We start from the raw sequence: 18,219 nt of genomic DNA on the forward strand, positions 1-18,219 counted from the left end.
AATTTCATGCACTGCTTTGTTGTCGGGCAATGAAAGATAGCACTGTTAACATCTACACTTAACATTTATAAGATAAAGTTGTAAAATTACAACTAAATTAAAGTCTGGTAAAATTACAACTAAATCACAGAAGTAAAATTATTCTAAGTTGTCAATGGTTTGATAAAAATAGTGCCAATATTATAACTCTGTAATGGAAACCAAAGAGCTAGGATTAGATTACAGCATTAGTTATGCATGCTTAGAAGGAAGTGGGGATTTTGTTTAAGGAAAGGTATGTAAGAGACGTATCACGTGTGTATCTAGCAGGTAATGTGGCGTGTGGAAGGGAGGAGCTGAGAAAAGACAACAGAAGAGAGGGATGCTTAGGAAGGAAGATTGACTCCAGGGTACCAACAAGAAAGCATGGCCTTCCTCAGGACTCTTTGTGTGGTGACCATAATGGTGACATTCCTGTCAAACGGTAAGTAAATACAATTTTCAATGTATCTTTTTCTCCTACAGCGTTTCTTCATTTATACTCACCTGGTGTAAAGAAGTTCGCCACGTATATAAAGAAATTTGAACTGAATTAATTAACTGAACTTAAATCGATTTAAAACTGCAATATGTCACTTTTTGGGCGACCCCGAACAAATTCACATAGAAATCTGAGTTATATATATCTCATTCTCTTTGAAAGTAAGTCTAAGAAGCATTTTGTAGTCTTTTACTTTCGGGTTTATACACCAACATCAAACCGCTGAAAATATTATAGTTTGGGTTATGGAAAAGCTATTCACAGCAGTTTAGATGGTACAATGATTCTCCACACATTGTCTGCTTGTTTTGTCAAATAAACTGAAATAAGGTGAACTACAAGAATTTTTGCAACCAGGAAATGTTGGAGCGATTTCTGAGAAATGTAAGAGTTACTGGGTAGGAAGATATGTTTCCGTTGTCCTGTAAGTAGTTGGTGACAGGAAAGCATACCTAGCAGGCTCAACTTTCAAGTTCTTCAAGTTAATTAGCCACGTTTGCATGCGGACAGGTATGTGTTTTCAAAAGTATCGAGTCAAGCAGAAATACTAATTGATGACATTGAGGAAAGAAGAAAGGTAAGAAGTCCCACATCTAGATTCTAGTTTACAGGTAGGCCTATGTGTTTTCAAAAGTGTTGAGTAAATTGGAGCCGAGGAGGTCTTAGTCAAGTAATTCAGCATCTAGCTAAGATGTTTGGTGCAGTATTTCTCAAGTGGAAAAATGTGCATGAAAACTAGTCATTTATCATTAAATGACAGCAAACACTTCCCACTGGGCAAAAACTGGTTGAATCAACATTGTTTTCATGTCATTTCAGCTCAAACTGTCAAAGTGATGTTGATCAATGTAAAAAAGTAAGCAACATTAAGGGAATTTCATATTTTTTTTCACCCAACTGTAACGGATGTGAAACGGCTAGCTTAGTTAGCGGTGTGCGCTAAATAGCGTTTCAATTGGTTACGTCACTTGCTCTGAGACCTTGATGTAGTAGCCCCTGCAAGGGCCGCAGCTCTTGTGGAGCGATGGTTAACGATGCTTCGAGGGTGACTGTTGTCGTTGTGTGCAGAAGGTCCCTGGTTTGCGCCCGGGTATGGGTGAGGGGACGGTTTAAAAGTATACTGTTACACAACTTCGAACCTTAATCCAATGACATGGTGTTGATTTCACGTTGTATTCACGTTAGTTGACAGTTCAACCAAAGTAAATCCAAACTAGACATTGATCTGTGCCCATTGGGTCTGTGCCCAGTGGGTTCAGGTTTCCACTCCTACTAGGAGGAGTACGTTTTACCAGTCACCGACAAAAGGGCGTAGACTTCAACTACCGAACTTCGACTTGCCTCAATCATTTTTTGGTGTGCCGAAAAAAGACTGCCAAACACCAAAACAAAAACGTCATAATATATGCGCAAACTGTTTTGGCTGGGAAGCATACGGTAAGCAAACCTCTATGGGATTGATGTGCCCCCCACGGGGACGGTTGAGCTAACGTGCACTAATGTGATTAGCATGACGTTGTAAGTAACAAGAACATTTCCCAGGACATAGACATGTCTGATATGGGAAGAAAACTTACATTCTTGTTAATCTAACTGCACTGTCCAATTTACAGTAGCTATCACAGTGAAAGAATACCATGCTATTGTTTGAGAAGAGTGCACAGTTATGTACTTGAAAATATATCATTAAACTAATTAGGCACATTTGGGCAGACTTGATACAGCATTTTGAACAGGAATACAATGGTTCATTGGATCAGTCTAAAACGTTGCACATACACTGCTGCCATCTAGTGGCCAAAATCGAAATTGAGCCTAAACTGCAATAATACATTGTGGCCTTTCTCTTGCATTTCAAAGATGCATGTTTTTTTCTTTGTATTATCTTTAACCAGATCTATTGTGTTATATTATCCTAGATTCATTTCACACACAAACTTCAAACTGTTTCCTTTCAAACGGTATCAAGAATATGCATATCCTTGCTTCAAATCAAAGTTTATTTGTCACGTGCCGAATACAACAGGTTGAGTACAAAGTACAAAGTACAAAATAAATTACAAATAACGTGATAAAAAACACATAATAGCACAATTGGTTTGTCGCCCGTAAAACGGCTGCCATTTCCCCCGCCGCCATCTTCAGGTCCTGAGCTACAGTCAGTTAGATTTGGGTATGTCATTTTAGGTCCTGAGCTACAGTCAGTTAGATTTGGGTATGTCATTTTAGGTCCTGAGCTACAGTCAGTTAGATTTGGGTAGGTCATTTTAGGTCCTGAGCTACAGGCAGTTAGATTTGGGTATGTCATTTTAGGTCCTGAGCTACAGTCAGTTAGATTTGGGTAGGTCATTTTAGGTCCTGAGCTACAGTCAGTTAGATTTGGGTAGGTCATTTTAGGTCCTGAGCTACAGGCAGTTAGATTTGGGTATGTCATTTTAGGTCCTGAGCTACAGGCAGTTAGATTTGGGTAGGTCATTTTAGGTCCTGAGCTACAGGCAGTTAGATTTGGGTATGTCATTTTAGGTCCTGAGCTACAGTCAGTTAGATTTGGGTAGGTCATTTTAGGTCCTGAGCTACAGGCAGTTAGATTTGGGTAGGTCATTTTAGGTCCTGAGCTACAGGCAGTTAGATTTGGGTATGTCATTTTAGGTCCTGAGCTACAGGCAGTTAGATTTGGGTAGGTCATTTTAGGTCCTGAGCTACAGGCAGTCAGATTTGGGTATGTCATTTTAGGCAACAACAAAAAGGGTACAATCCTTAAGAGGTTTAATCAGTGTGTTATAACAATTGGTACTTATGTTGATGTCAGTCAGTATGTTCACTCTGATCAGTATGTACACTGATCAGTATGGGACAGTATGTACACTCTGATCAGTATGGGACAGTATGTACACTCTGATCAGTATGGGACAGTATGTACACTCTGATCAGTATGGGACAGTATGTACACTCTGATCAGTATGGGACAGTATGTACACTCTGATCAGTATGGGACAGTATGTACACTCTGATCAGTATGGGACAGTATGTACACTCTGATCAGTATGGGACAGTATGTACACTCTGATCAGTATGGGACAATATGTACACTCTGATCAGTATGGGACAGTATGTTCACTCTGATCAGTATGGGACAGTATGTACACTCTGATCAGTATGGGACAGTATGTACACTCTTAGAAAACAATTGTTCCAAAAGGGTTCTTTGGCTGTCCCCATGGCAGACTCTCTGAAGAACCCTTTTAGGTTCCAGAGAGAACCCTCTTGGGTACCATATAGAACTGTCTGTGGAAGGGTTCTACCTGGAATCCAAAAGGGTTCTTCAAAGAGTTCTGGTGTGGGGACAGGCTAAGAAATCATTTTAGGTTCTAGATAGAACCAAGTGTACCCAGTGAAAATGCCAGGGTTTGGTTACAGAGAGTAAGGGAAGGATTAAGGGATTTCCTTTTCTTTCTGTCTTGTATTTCAGGCTCTCATTCACAGCTGAGTGGTAAGTCCTTTTCACCACTTACAGATATTCTCTAAATCTTAACATTTAAACCTTTTATCATGCACTGTCACACCAATGTGACCTCTTCAAACACAAACTTTCCAAATAACCCATCATTCTCTATCGCTGTTAGTGTGCGGAACCCCTCCTCTTAACACTAGGATCGTGGGGGGTCAGGATGCTCCTGCAGGGAGTTGGCCATGGCAGGCCAGTCTTCACAGTTCAGGCAGCCATTTTTGTGGGGGATCCCTCATCAACAAAGAGTGGGTGCTGACTGCTGCTCACTGCTTTTCCAGGTGAGGATTTGCAGGATTGTGGGACACATTTAACCCTAATGTCAAACCTAATCGAGACTAAACTGTTCCACTCTTTAAAAAACAATACTGTTACCTTTTTATATATTTATTCTCTCAGTATCAGTACATCAAATTTGTTGGTCTATATGGGTCGTCTGAGCCAGCAGGGCTCCAACCCCAACGAAGTGACACGGACAGTCACTCAGATCATCCTCCACCCCAACTACACCAGAAGTACCAGTGACAACGACATGTGTCTGCTGAAGCTCTCCTCCGCTGTGACTTTTACAAACTTCATTCGGCCAGTCTGCCTAGCTGCACCAGGCAGCTCCTTCCATGCTGGGGCTACTAGCTGGGTCACCGGCTGGGGCAGCATCAGCAGAGGAGGTGAGTGTTGTAGCTTGCTTTAAGTACTGCTGATTATGGATCAGAATTCTGATAGGTATTATGTATGTTGAGGAATACCTATTTTGTCGCTCCTCAGTGTCCCTGCCCTCACCACAGACCCTACAGGAGGTGGATGTGCCAGTAGTGGGGAACAGGCAGTGTAACTGTAACTATGGAGTTGGTTCCATCACCGACAACATGATCTGTGCTGGTCTATCAGCAGGAGGAAAGGATTCCTGTCAGGTAAAATCTCTTGGTTGTCTTCTTTGTTTATTACAATGTGGGCTAATGACATATTCGTAATCTGTGTCTGGTTTCTCAGACCCAGATTATACCTAGCCTGGTCCTAAATTGAAAAGCACTTTAAATAGAGATTATCCATTAAAAGTGCTTTTTAGTCCAAAACTTTTTTGAAATTGGTGACTGAAAAACTGACCCATTATGTTTGATAAGAAAATCTAATCTCAGTGTCTGTAAATCTGTCGATGGATAGGGGGACTCGGGAGGTCCAATGGTGAGCAAACAGGGTATTCGCTGGATCCAGTCTGGGGTTGTGAGTTTCGGCAACGGGTGTGCCCAGGCAAATTTCCCAGGAGTGTACGCAAGAGTGTCTCAGTACCAGACCTGGATCAACACCCATATCACCAGTGACCAGCCAGGATACGTCACCTTCTCCTCCAGTGGGACTGATTCTGACCTCAGTGTCTCCTGTAATGGTCTTCCAGCCCCAGCCACCACCACAACTGCCCCTACGACCACCACTACCACCAAAGCTGTCCCTGGGGCCACAACTACAACCAAAACTACCCTTGTGACCAAAGCTGCCTCTACGACCACCACAACTGCTCCATCCATTACCACCACAGTTTCCCCTACCACCACAACTATGACCTCAACTGCCCATACGACCACCACTAGCACCATAACCACAACTACTCCTAAAACCACCACTGCAATTGCCCCTAAAACCACTCCTGAACGTAAGTGGATTTACTTCCTTCTGTGAAAATTGCTGCCTCCTCCTGGAGCCACACCCATCTGTTACTCCTGTTGTAGCTTTAGCCACACCCATCTGTTACTCCTGTTGTCGCTTTAGCCACACCCATCTGTTACTCCTGTTGTAGCTTTAGCCACACCCATCTGTTACTCCTGTTGTAGCTTTAGCCACACCCATCTGTTACTCCTGTTGTAGCTTTAGCCACACCCATCTGTTACTCCTGTTGTATCTTTAGCCACACCCATCTGTTACTCCTGTTGTAGCTTTAGCCACACCCATCTGTTACTCCTGTTGTAGCTTTAGCCACACCCATCTGTTACTAATGTTGTAGCTTTAGCCAACCCATCTGTTACTCCTGTTGTAGCTTTAGCCAACCCATCTGTTACTCCTGTTGTAGCTTTAGCCAACGTATCTGTTACTCCTGTTGTAGCTTTAGCCAACGTATCTGTTACTCCTGTTGTAGCTTTAGCCACACCCATCTGTTACTCCTGTTGTAGCTTTAGCCAACCCATCTGTTACTCCTGTTGTAGCTTTAGCCAACGTATCTGTTACTCCTGTTGTAGCTTTAGCCAACGTATTTGTTACTCCTGTTGTAGCTTTAGCCAACCCATCTGTTACTCCTGTTGTAGCTTTAGCCAACGTATCTGTTACTCCTGTTGTAGCTTTAGCCAACGTATCTGTTACTCCTGTTGTAGCTTTAGCCACACCCATCTGTTACTCCTGTTGTAGCTTTAGCCACACCCATCTGTTGCTCCTTTTGTAGCTTTAGCCAACCCATCTGTTACTCCTGTTGTAGCTTTAGCCAACCCATCTGTTACTCCTGTTGTAGCTTTAGCCTACCCATCTGTTACTCCTGTTGTAGCTTTAGCCAACGTATATCTGTAAATCTCCATTTGACCACATCCAAACTTTAGTGTTTATCCCTCTCTTTCCATCTACACTCAGCCAAAAGTCAGCCCTGACTTCTGTAGTGCTTCTGCTCCCTGTTTCTGCAGCCGTGGTGTGTGGCAGTGCCTCTTTGAACTCCCTTCCTGGTGGGGGCTTGGCCTCGGGGGGATCCTGGCCCTGGATAGCCAGTCTACAGACAAACGGAACACACGTCTGCGGGGGAACAATGGTGGCAGAGGACTATGTCATGAGCGATGCTGGGTGCTTCTCCAGGTAACACACTCCACTTGTATGTAAACGGGTGAGTTGGTCAGATGCATATGGTCAGATCTCCATCCCTTGGTGCTCAAGTTGAACCAAGGACCTATTACATAGAAGGTATTTGCAATGCCAAGCTATAAAGTTCCCCAACTTCACTATTCCCACGTCCCAGTCAGTCCGACGCCTCTCAGTGGACCGTGATCATGGGTCGTCTGAAGCAGAACGGCTCCAACCCCAATGAGGTAACCCTTAAAGTCATCAACATCACCATGAGCAACTTGACGGCGAACAACGTGGCCATCCTCCGACTGGCCAGCCAACCCAAGTTATCTAACTACATCCAGCCTATCTGTGTGGACCAGGGAAGCAGCACCTTCAGCATAGGGACTCAGTGCTGGGTGGCTGGCTGGGGCAAGGACCAGGGTGGAGGTGAGTCGGTGTGTAATACTGGAACAGACTAACACTGCCTCCTAAACTAAGCAGGGTTGGTCCTGGTTGGTCCCTGGATGGGAGACCAGATGCTGCTGGAAGTGGTGTTGGAGGGCCAGTAGGAGGCACTCTTTCCTCTGGTCAAAAAAAAGAATATCCCAATGCCCCAGGGCAGTGATTGGGGACATTGCCCTGTGTAGAGTGTTGTCTCTTGGATGGGACGTTAAACTCTCTGTAGTCATTAAAGATCCAATGGCACTTATCGTAAGAGTACGGGTGTTAACCCTGGTGTCCTGACTAAGTTCCCAATCTGACCATCATGGCCACCTAATCATCCCCAGCTTCCAATTGGCTCATTCATCCCCTCTCCCCTGTAACTATTCCCCAGGGCATTGCTGTAGATGAGAATGTGTTTTCAGTCAACTTACCTGATAAAATAAATGTGTTCTTTCTGTTTGGTCAACTTGTGATTTTCTTCCTCTATTTCTCTATTCTGTCTCATTCCTCAGCCGAACAGAACTTGCAGCAGTCCCAGACCTCTGTGGTAGATTGTGAGAGCTTTGGCTCCTCTGATAACATCTGCACGGCTGCCTTGGACCTTCGACAGGTACCGATTGGTCCGACAAAAAAAGCAATAATGGGTTTCAAATGTCGACTCAGAAGTGTCAACTGGTGTACAGCAAGGATGGTTGCATTATGTCTGTTTAGTTATTGAGGATATCTCTGCAACTGTTGGGATGTGATCTATTTGACTTTGGCATCTCCAGAATTGGCGTCAGCAGAGCCTGTCTGATAGTAGGACATTTAAATCCACCTAGTGAGGACAGTCCCAAGTTTCATCATGATCTTCCAGTTAAGGAGCTTGGTTGGCAACCAGTCTGTCTGCCTGCCTGACATGACAGCCCCCTGTGTGTTCGTTCTTCTCTCTCCCCACAGGGTGAAGGAGGTGGTCCTCTGATGTGTAAGCAGGGTGATGCATGGTACCAAGCTGCTGTTTTGACTGTCGACAGCAGCAACAAGACCAGCTCAAGCAAAACACGATGGAGCCGGAGTCCTCGCTCCTCCAGCATCCAGGTCTTCACCAAAACCGCTCGCTTCCAGAGCTTCATTCAGACCACTGTGGGCCCACTCCCTTTACCTGTCACAGCCAGAACCCCAGTGAATGACACCAACACTGCCAAAGGCACAACTGTCAGCGCAACTACCGCTGTCGTTAATCCTGCCAGTGGGGCAACTCTGGCCCACTCATCCCTGGTCCTACTCTTCTTGTCTCTCCTTTCTCTCCTACTGTCTCTCGGTCAAGCCTGATGACGCTGAGGAGTCACCTTTATGTAAACCTCTGGCAATAGGGTCTAAATGTGCTCTGTTTGAAGTATGTACCCCTGCACTTAATATCTTGCTGCTCTATAATATTTTGGTGAGTTTAATCTTGGTTAACCCAGAACTAAAATCTTGCATAATTTGGTCAGCTGTGTGATTTAGTTCTGGGTCAATGTGTTTCAAATTGAGAGTTTGGGTCTGCGAAGTCTCCACCTTTTTGCAAAAGGAAACTCTCAGCCAAAGCACTGACATTTTAAGCACTGCCTTCGTCCAAAATCCCGACACGTCCAAATGATCAGTGAGAAAAAGCTAAACATTGTAGCTACTGCTGCTCGTTACCCTATGCATCCCATTCCGTCTCAACAGATGAGTTGGTTTATGTGCAGGACTTGTCTACAAAACAGTGCCTGGTCTAACGCTGTCCGCCACACAGTCTACTAAAAACAGAAGGTTTATCTCATCTAATTGTTTATTCATTCTGACTGGATTGAAATATGAAAGTGTCATATTGTAATCAGTTTGAGCTCACAAGTATTCTCTCTTTGTAGTCTATTATCAAATCTATGCAGGTCAGTATTTCATGTTATGAGACAGATCAGGAAATGATTTATTTAAATTTAATGACTTGATCTACTGTTGCATCTGGAAATTAAAATGATGAATGAATTGTCTAGTTCATTTTTTTCTTCTTCCAATAAACAGCAGAATTTATATAGACTAGACACCATACAACGTTTGTGTAAATGTTGTAGTCTGGCCAAACGCTTGTGTAAAATGTGTTTTATATCAGTTGTACAACCTGAGTGATTACTATAGGTAATAGATTATATTCAACTTGAAAATGTAATCTTTAATTCCATAATTAGAGTTACATAACAGTATATCCTTTATATAAACAAAAATCCTAAATCATTTTAACAATTGAAGTGAAAAAGTCTCGGTCATATCCTTTATCTGTCTCGGTAATGTCCTTTATCTGTCTCAGTAATGTCCTTTATCTGTCTCAGTAATGTCCTTTATCTGTCTCGGTAATGTTCTTTATCTGTCTCGGTAATGTCCTTTATCTGTCTCTGTAATGTCCTTTGATATCTGTCTCAGTAATGTCCTTTATCTGTCCCGGTAATGTCCTTTATCTGTCTCAGTAATGTCCTTTATCTGTCTCGGTAATGTCCTTTATCTGTCTCGGTAATGTCCTTTATCTGTCTCTGTAATGTCCTTTATCTGTCTCAGTAATGTCCTTTATCTGTCTCAGTAATGTCCTTTATCTGTCTCAGTAATGTCCTTTATCTGTCTCTGTAATGTCCTTTATCTGTCTCGGTAATGTCCTTTATCTGTCCCGGTAATGTCCTTTATCTGTCTCAGTAATGTCCTTTATCTGTCCCGGTAATGTCCTTTATCTGTCTCAGTAATCTCCTTTTTCTGTCCCGGTAATGTCCTTTATCTGTCTCAGTAATGTCCTTTATCTGTCTCAGTAATGTCCTTTATCTGTCTCAGTAATGTCCTTTATCTGTCTCAGTAATGTCCTTTATCTGTCTCAGTAATGTTCTTTATCTGTCTCGGTAATGTTCTTTATCTGTCTCAGTAATGTCCTTTATCTGTCTCTGTAATGTCCTTTGACAGCTGTCTCAGTAATGTCCTTTATCTGTCTCTGTAATGTCCTTTATCTGTCTCAGTAATGTCCTTTATCTGTCTCAGTAATGTTCTTTATCTGTCTCAGTAATCTCCTTTATCTGTCCCGGTAATGTCCTTTATCTGTCTCAGTAATGTCCTTTATCTGTCTCAGTAATGTCCTTTATCTGTCTCAGTAATGTCCTTTATCTGTCTCGGTAATGTTCTTTATCTGTCTCAGTAATGTCCTTTATCTGTCTCGGTAATGTTCTTTATCTGTCTCAGTAATGTCCTTTATCTGTCTCTGTAATGTCCTTTGACAGCTGTCTCAGTAATGTCCTTTATCTGTCTCTGTAATGTCCTTTATCTGTCTCAGTAATGTCCTTTATCTGTCTCAGTAATGTCCTTTATCTGTCTCGGTAATGTTCTTTATCTGTCTCAGTAATGTTCTTTATCTGTCTCAGTAATGTCCTTTATCTGTCTCGGTAATGTCCTTTATCTGTCTCAGTAATGTTCTTTATCTGTCTCGGTAATGTCCTTTGATAGCTGTCTCGGTAATGTCCTTTGATAGCTGTCTCGGTAATGTCCTTTGACAGCTGTCTCGGTAATGTCCTTTGACAGCTGTCTCGGTAATGTCCTTTGACAGCTGTCTCGGTAATGTCCTTTGACAGCTGTCTCTGTAATGTCCTTTGACAGCTGTCTCGGTAATGTCCTTTGACAGCTGTCTCGGTAATGTCCTTTGATAGCTGTCTCGGTAATGTCCTTTGATAGCTGTCTCGGTAATGTCCTTTGATAGCTGTCTCGGTAATGTCCTTTGAGCTCCAGCCTGTGTCGGATCCATGGTCGTCCCAGTCAAAGGAAGAGAAGTCTCCACACTGTAGGAGCTAACTGTGGGAAATGTCCACCTCTTCCAACACACACAGACACAAAATAAGAGAAACACACAGAACACAAATAAGAAAGACAGACACACACACAATATATGATAAAAGTGTGCAGGCGCGCGCACACACACACACACACACACACACACATACACACACACACACACACACACAAACGTTGACTCACATGTTCAGTGTTGCAGCCTATTGCTCTGAAAGTCATCAACTAAAACCAAAAAAACAATGTACTTCTATCGATTTCAAAATGTATATAATTATTCTACCACTATTAGTCAGTATCTATCATCTTCTAATATACAGATGTAAGTCCCTTTCTTTCCAATATATTTATCCCTCTCATTGATTATTAAAGCATTAATGCATGAGAACCTGGGGATTACCGTGTGATAACTCGATTTCACCTTGGGCCTAAGAACAGCCTTTAGTGGGGAGTTATCACACGATAATCCCCGGATTTGAGGGCATTATTGCTTTATAAAGGGGTTGGCAACATACAGTGAGCTCCAACAGTATTGGAACAGTGACAAATATTTAGTTTTGGCTCTGTACTCCAGCACTTTGGATTTTAAAATGATGTAAAGTACAGACTGTCAGCTTTAATTTAAGGGTATATTCAGAGCTTTTTGTACATAGCGTGTGCTGTTTGTTTTGGTTGCATCTCCAAATAATGTTGTGCCCAATAGAAATTAATGGTAAATAATGTATTGTGTTACAGTAACTGAAAACGTTTGGGAACCAGTGGGCCCACACCAACCACACATTTTCAAACCAAATTAGATTTCGATGCCACTGCTTTCAACTGAGAGTAAACCCCTTTCGACTATTTTTCTACAAATACTGGAAATGTCTTATCTATATACAAGGTATCGCAATCCTCTACCATATCTATTTCATTTTTTTTCTATACAAGTGTAGGAAGCCCAGCCGTGAAGCCGGGCATCAAAAAATTAGTTGATACTCATAATGTTCCTCTCCACGGAAATCTTTAGTAAAAGGCGAAAGATTTATGCGATCTGAAGAGAAACCAGAGTGTACTACCGCTTTAACGAAACCATTCCGACCGAGTTTTCTGCCTTACTCTTCACAGTCGTGGTTCAGTTAAAAACAAAGCAAAGCTATATACTGCGGATATATCACACTCATACATTACAGTTCACCACTGCAAATAAATAGTGACGTTTGACAAGTTTCAACGCTTTGTAACTTCATTAATTCTTCACAGAAACGAAATGCACGCTGGGCATTATATATATCATTTCCTGGTTTGATCCATTAATTCGTAAAAAGTATTTCATCTGCAACGCCAGTGGAATTTCAGCAACTAAGAAGAGCAATGTTGGCGTAACAGTTTAGCCACCATCAAAAGTCTACTATCAAAATTGGAAACGATGTTACATGTATTTATATTTACCGACGGGACTAAATACAAGGCTTCTACGTGGAGCATGCGCCGTAGAGACCAGCAAGCAATTTCTTCACAAGCCAGGCGAGAAGCAAGGAGCAGGGGTGGCAAAAATGATATTCACATCGGCATTTAATCGCTGGATTTTACACAATTGTATGTATCCACTGTCTGCAACAATGTATCAACCTAGAAGTCTACAAGTAACTCCACGTTTTGGTGTAAAATATTCTAGCAACATGTCTTAACATTTGCTTGACTTCTGGATTGCTCTGCTACTGGTGATCAGTGGCGATTTTAGCATGTAAATCTTAGTTGGGCAAAAATAACAATTTTTTTATAGATACAAAGCCACTACACACCATTTTATTAGGACTATGTGGTCGAAAAAGGAAGGGAAAATCCACTTTTATTGACAATATAATAATAATATTGACGCTCGGACAGCGCATTGAGCAAAAACAAAACAACAATCCAATATCAACTGAAATTACATGGGTCTATTACTGAACTTTATGTTGAAAACAAAAATATTTGAATGGGAAGAGACTGTCACTGGCAAACATGGTTACAGACCCAACAACATTATATAGTATCTCCTCCTCGTGGAGAAAAGCACATGATATGATTATAATACACAAAGTAAGCAATATAACAAACTATGGCACAAGGGAACGATGAGTGGATGAGAGTGATGCCGTCATTTTGATAAAGACATGAGTTAGTAGTCGATATAACGGCAGAATTCAAAACATGGACTGTTTTTACAGTATTCTCCCTGTTACACCAAGTCAGAAACATAGAATAAATAACGGGGGCATATAAGCAGACAATGAAAGATCTTACAATATTTGTTGATGACATCTCTCTAAAACAGGCAGTAAAAAAGTTTCTCAACTTTCTGCAAATCACCACCGGTGAATGCTGGGTGACCAATCACATTGACATATGAACCTCCGCTGGTTGCATTGACTTCAATACACGGAATGGCATCAATGAAGCCTATGGATTGATTAGAAGATAACTTTATTGTTCCAAGGATGCAAGTGGTATATACATGTAGTTATTACCAAGCATGAGATCCCCACATTGTAGCCTGTACATTGAATATATTCACTGATCATGTACTCTACCTTGGAAAATAAAGGTGGGGTTCAGGTATGAATGTCTGTGAGACATTATTTTTCAGTCATATCCAATACCAGGAGTGTCAAACTCCATTCTTAGAACGATGATGTGTCTGCATGTATGTATTACAATTATACACTTCAACAGTGTTTAACAATCCTGGTACTAGGACATTAATGGTTACACATTGTAACTATGCAGTAGACTAGAACACATTATTTAACTAGTTAAAGGCTGATTTGTAATTCATATATACGGGACCAGCTTTTTTTTAAACAGTACACTACACTTCCTTTGTGTCATTAAATACTCAAAAACAGGTTAATCTCACTTCCTTCATCTGAACTCATCTGAGGACACAGGAGTGTTCGTGTTTCATCAAATGAGAGACTTCAATTTCAACCAGTAGAGAATGTGAAAAGTTTTATTGAAAGTTCATTATCCAAGTGTTATGAATACATAATACATGCATTATAAATATTATAATCTGTACTTCAATGCACATCTGGTCTGCATTATAAAAATAGGGAGGAAGAAAGATGAGAGGTGTTTATTTATTTTACCTTTATTTAACTAGGCAAGTCAGTTAAGAACAAATTCTTATATTCAATGACGGCCTAGGAACAGTGGGTTAACTGCCTGTTCAGGGGCAGAACAACAGATTTGTACCTTGTCAGTTCGGGGATTTGAACTTTTGAAAATGTTGAACTTTTGAAAAGTTTGAAAATTTGAACTGCAACATTTCAGTTACTAGTCCAACACTCTAACCACTAGACTACCCTGCCTATAGCAGCAATCTACCTCACCAAGCAAAGTAAGAAGAATAAAAGCACCACATTGAAGCTGCCCAGCAACACCCGTTGGGGTGGTGTTGTCATCATGTTTGACAGTCTCCTAGAGGGGAAGGAGTCTCTCCATGAAATGGCCATATCACAGTCTGCCGATATGGACAGCCCCATCAAGAGGATCCTCCTGGATGATGTATTCTGGAAGAGAGTGGTAATCAGCCTTAAACTCCTGAAACCTATAACAGTAGTCATTGTATGGATTGAGTGAGACAATGCCATCCTGTCTGATGTTCCGACTCTGCTTGCAGATGTAAAAGAAGAGATCCGTACTGCCTTGCCCACTTCACTGTTGCTCCAAGCAGAGGAAACTGCAGTTCTGAAATACATCAAACAGCGCAAAGACTTCTGCCTGAAGCCCATACACGCCCCAGCGTACATGTTGGACCCAAAGTACGCTGGCAAGAGCATCCTGTCTGGTGCAGAGATCAACAAGGCCTATGGTGTCATCACTACCGTGTCTTTCCACCTTGGCCTGGGTGGGGGCAAGGTTATTGGCAGTCTGGTAAAGTACACTTCCAAGAAAGGGCTTTGGGATGGAGATGCAATATGGCAGTCGTGCCAACATATCTCATCAGCCACCTGGTGGAAGGGACTTTGTGGATCTGAGTATCTTTCCCCTGTTGTCTCCATCATCCTCCAAATCCCACCAACATCAGCCGCCTCAGAGCGCAACTGGTCCTTGTTTAGGAACACACACCAAAGCACGCAACAGGCTGACCAATACAAGGGTTGAAAAATTTGTGGTATCTGGGCAAATTTGAGGCTTTTTGAGCCTGACAACAAGCCATCCTCAACAAGGTTGGAACATGACAGTGAAGATGAGGCCTCAGGGTCTGATGTTCAAGAGGTGGACATTGAGGTCACGGGAGAAGACATGGAAGCCTGAGAGGAAGACACCCAAAGCTTTAGTTCCTAGACTATCATTGAAATAGCCAAGACGAAGTCCAAACACTGGCTTCGAGGGCTAAATGTTATTCGAAAAGAAATGTGAGATAATGTCTAGATGCTTTTTATAGTGGAGATCAAGTTCATAAATTGCCTGGCCGGGCTGCTGAGACAGTGAATTGCACAATCAGAGTAAATGGTCATTTTAACGTCATAAATTTAGCCAGTAGTAACTTAAATCCCTGTGCGATTCCGGTATCTTGGAGATCTCAGAAAACTGCACTGCAAGTGTAACTAATGATACTTACGTAACATTTCATTATGTTTCTCCATGAAAACACAAATCCAAAATGATGTAGGCCTATGCCATTGCGAAATCAAATGCTTCTAACCGCAAGACTCAACCATAGGCCTCATGTAATTAGTGTTGGATTGATTGAATACGCATTTGTGTCTAGCTGTAGGACAGTTGTCTAGTGATATTGGTGTCCTGGGGACAGTAAGACAGAGACTGGGTTTCTGGGGACTACGACAGCTGACTTTTGAGGGCAAGGTTTTAATCATTAAAGCTGTGATTTTACCTGTGCTTTTATTAATCAGTTCTGTTTTTATCCCCCCTCAAAGGAGTATTTTTAGACCTGGAGCGGATGCTTTTTTACTTCCTGTGGGGAGGCAAGTGGGAGAGGCTGAGGAGGGAGGTGGTCAAGAGGCCCAGGTCCAAGGGGGGAAAGGCTTGCCTGACCTCTACTTGTTCCTGGGCAGTCGCTACACAGCGTTACATCTGACTCTTGCCACCTCCCCGGTCAACAACAAGACTCAGGCCCTCGCACGGTTCTGGCTGGGATCTTACCTCAGGACTCTGAGGCTGATCCCAGTCGACCTGTCTCTTTTCTGCTACCCACGCACTACGCCCAGCTCCAGAAGTTTTTAAGACATTTTAAACTGGAAAAAGAAACAGTCACAGTTTTAACTAAACACCGCTCTCTTCTCTCTCTTGTGCAGGATCGGGAACCAGTGTGTCCAGTGAGGGCTCACCCTAGGCGAGCCCACAACGGTCTGGCGCAACGTGGCCCATCCTGCTCTCCTGAATCGGCATCGGGACCTGTCCTGGATGGTTGCCCACGAGATCCTCCCGGTCAGGGCCATTATGCACTCACGAGGGACATCCGCGTGTCCCCGACGAGGCTGCGGCCAAGAAGAGTCGGTGAGGCACATGCTCTGGGAGTGCAGAGCTGCCAGGGACCTGTGGAAGGAAGCAAGCACCCTGATCACCACGTGTCTGCCAGCAGGGGAGGACCTAACAGGGGAGGACCTATTCCATCAAAGTTCTGCACTCCCTCCCCCCTGGTCCTCCTGCAACCTGCTGGTAGGGAAAAGCGTAGAGACCACCCCCCAGGGAGTGGCCCTGAAGTACAGATAAGCCCCAAAAAACTATAGAAGTATATTTTACAACACTGTAAATTAGTGTCATTTCGAGCCGGGTGCTTAACAAGTAGGCCGTAAGTAAGAATGTGTACTTAACTGACTTGCTTAAACAAATGTTGGCCTTACTAGAGGATGAAAATAGATATCTTCCGGGTATGGCGAATGCAACAACTTGACTACTCTATTTTCCTCCCGGTCTAAGAGGGATCCAATAGATCAAGCCGCCCAATTCTACACAATTCTCTGCAATATGAATTTGACTTTGAACAAGTGTAGGAAGCCCAGCCGTGAGGCCGGGCATCAAAAAATTAGTTGATACTCATAATGTTCCTCTCCACGGAAATCTTTAGTAAAAGGCGAAAGATTTATGCGATCTGAAGAGAAACCAGAGTGTACTACCGATTGCTGAACACAGTTCAGTCCCAGTTCTCGGCCTTACTCTTCACATTCATGGTTAAATTATAAACAAACCCTACCTAAAATCGCCGATACAATACAAACACATATTACAGTCCACCGATGCAGAGAAATACATAAGTTTGACTAAGTGTCAATGCTTTGTAATTTCATTCAGTCTTCACACAAACGAAATGCACGCTGGGTATTATATAAATCACTTCCTGTTTGACCCATTCATTCGTAAACATAATTTCATCTGCAACGACAGTGTAATTTCAGAAACTAAGAAGAGCAATGTTGGCGTAACAGTTTAGCCAGCGCCAAAAGTTTACTATCAAAATTGGAAACGATGTTCAATTTGTAATATTTGCAGAAGGGACGAAATACAACGCTTCTACATGGAGCAAGCGCATGCGCTGTTGAGACCCGGAAGAAACTTCACAAGGCAGTGGTGAGAAGCAGGGACGAGGAGCGGCAAAAAATGATATTCATATCTGCAACATTGAATTGCTGGGTTTAACACAATTACATGTAACCACTATCTGCAACAATGTATCAACTTTGAAATCTGAACGTAATAGTTTGCAACATGTATTATGGTACTAGGGGTTAACTAGCCCCCCCTAAGAACAATGTCTAATTGGTGACACAAAAAAAGCAAAGTTTGGAAAGAAAATTGGTATGTGAATGATGGTCATACTTAGACGAATAAACTATCAAATGGCTACAGTTCACACTTTTTTAAATGGCTACAGTTCACACTTTTTTTTTAAATGTATTTGATGAAATGTTTTATTAGAAATGGGACTTTTTGTCTTTGTCGTTAATTTGCCTTACAATATGTACAATTGCAAATATGATTTGAATAATCCAAGTTTTGAAATCCCAGCAGTCTTTAAAGGGGTTAAAATGACATACAGGAGAAAAATGTTTTCAATAGTTGTTCTTTTAATTAAGTAAAACAAGTATTTATTGGAACGTAATATTGGATTTGAATATAACATTGGAATATAACATGTAATGACAATAAC

The 18,219-nt window shown here is 42.2% G+C and overlaps 1 protein-coding gene, 1 long non-coding RNA gene and 2 other non-coding genes across 4 annotated transcripts; 2 read left to right on the top strand and 2 right to left on the bottom strand.

Annotated features, from left to right (window-relative positions):
• Positions 1 to 309: 309 nt before the first annotated feature.
• LOC118402714 (transmembrane protease serine 9-like) lies at positions 310 to 9,257 on the top strand. Its single transcript, XM_035800903.2, has 10 exons — positions 310 to 463; positions 3,990 to 4,010; positions 4,144 to 4,306; positions 4,425 to 4,693; positions 4,791 to 4,936; positions 5,187 to 5,673; positions 6,686 to 6,851; positions 7,012 to 7,268; positions 7,778 to 7,875; positions 8,205 to 9,257. Exons 1-10 carry the CDS (start codon positions 406 to 408, stop codon positions 8,574 to 8,576), a joined length of 2,037 nt encoding a protein of 678 aa, XP_035656796.1. The 5' UTR covers positions 310 to 405; the 3' UTR covers positions 8,577 to 9,257.
• A 2,075-nt stretch (positions 9,258 to 11,332) lies between these two features.
• LOC127911378 (uncharacterized) lies at positions 11,333 to 17,913 on the top strand. The gene is made up of 2 exons (XR_008078155.1): positions 11,333 to 12,659; positions 16,367 to 17,913. It is a non-coding gene; the product is annotated as an uncharacterized LOC127911378 (long non-coding RNA).
• LOC118357787 (U5 spliceosomal RNA) lies at positions 12,019 to 12,134 on the bottom strand. The gene has a single exon (XR_004820367.1). It is a non-coding gene; the product is annotated as a U5 spliceosomal RNA (small nuclear RNA).
• Positions 17,068 to 17,183, bottom strand: LOC118357774 (U5 spliceosomal RNA). Its single transcript, XR_008078767.1, has one exon. It is a non-coding gene; the product is annotated as a U5 spliceosomal RNA (small nuclear RNA).
• Positions 17,914 to 18,219: the final 306 nt, after the last annotated feature.

This window comes from Oncorhynchus keta, chromosome 24 (assembly GCF_023373465.1).
Source record: "Oncorhynchus keta strain PuntledgeMale-10-30-2019 chromosome 24, Oket_V2, whole genome shotgun sequence".
Lineage (NCBI taxonomy): Eukaryota > Metazoa > Chordata > Actinopteri > Salmoniformes > Salmonidae > Oncorhynchus > Oncorhynchus keta.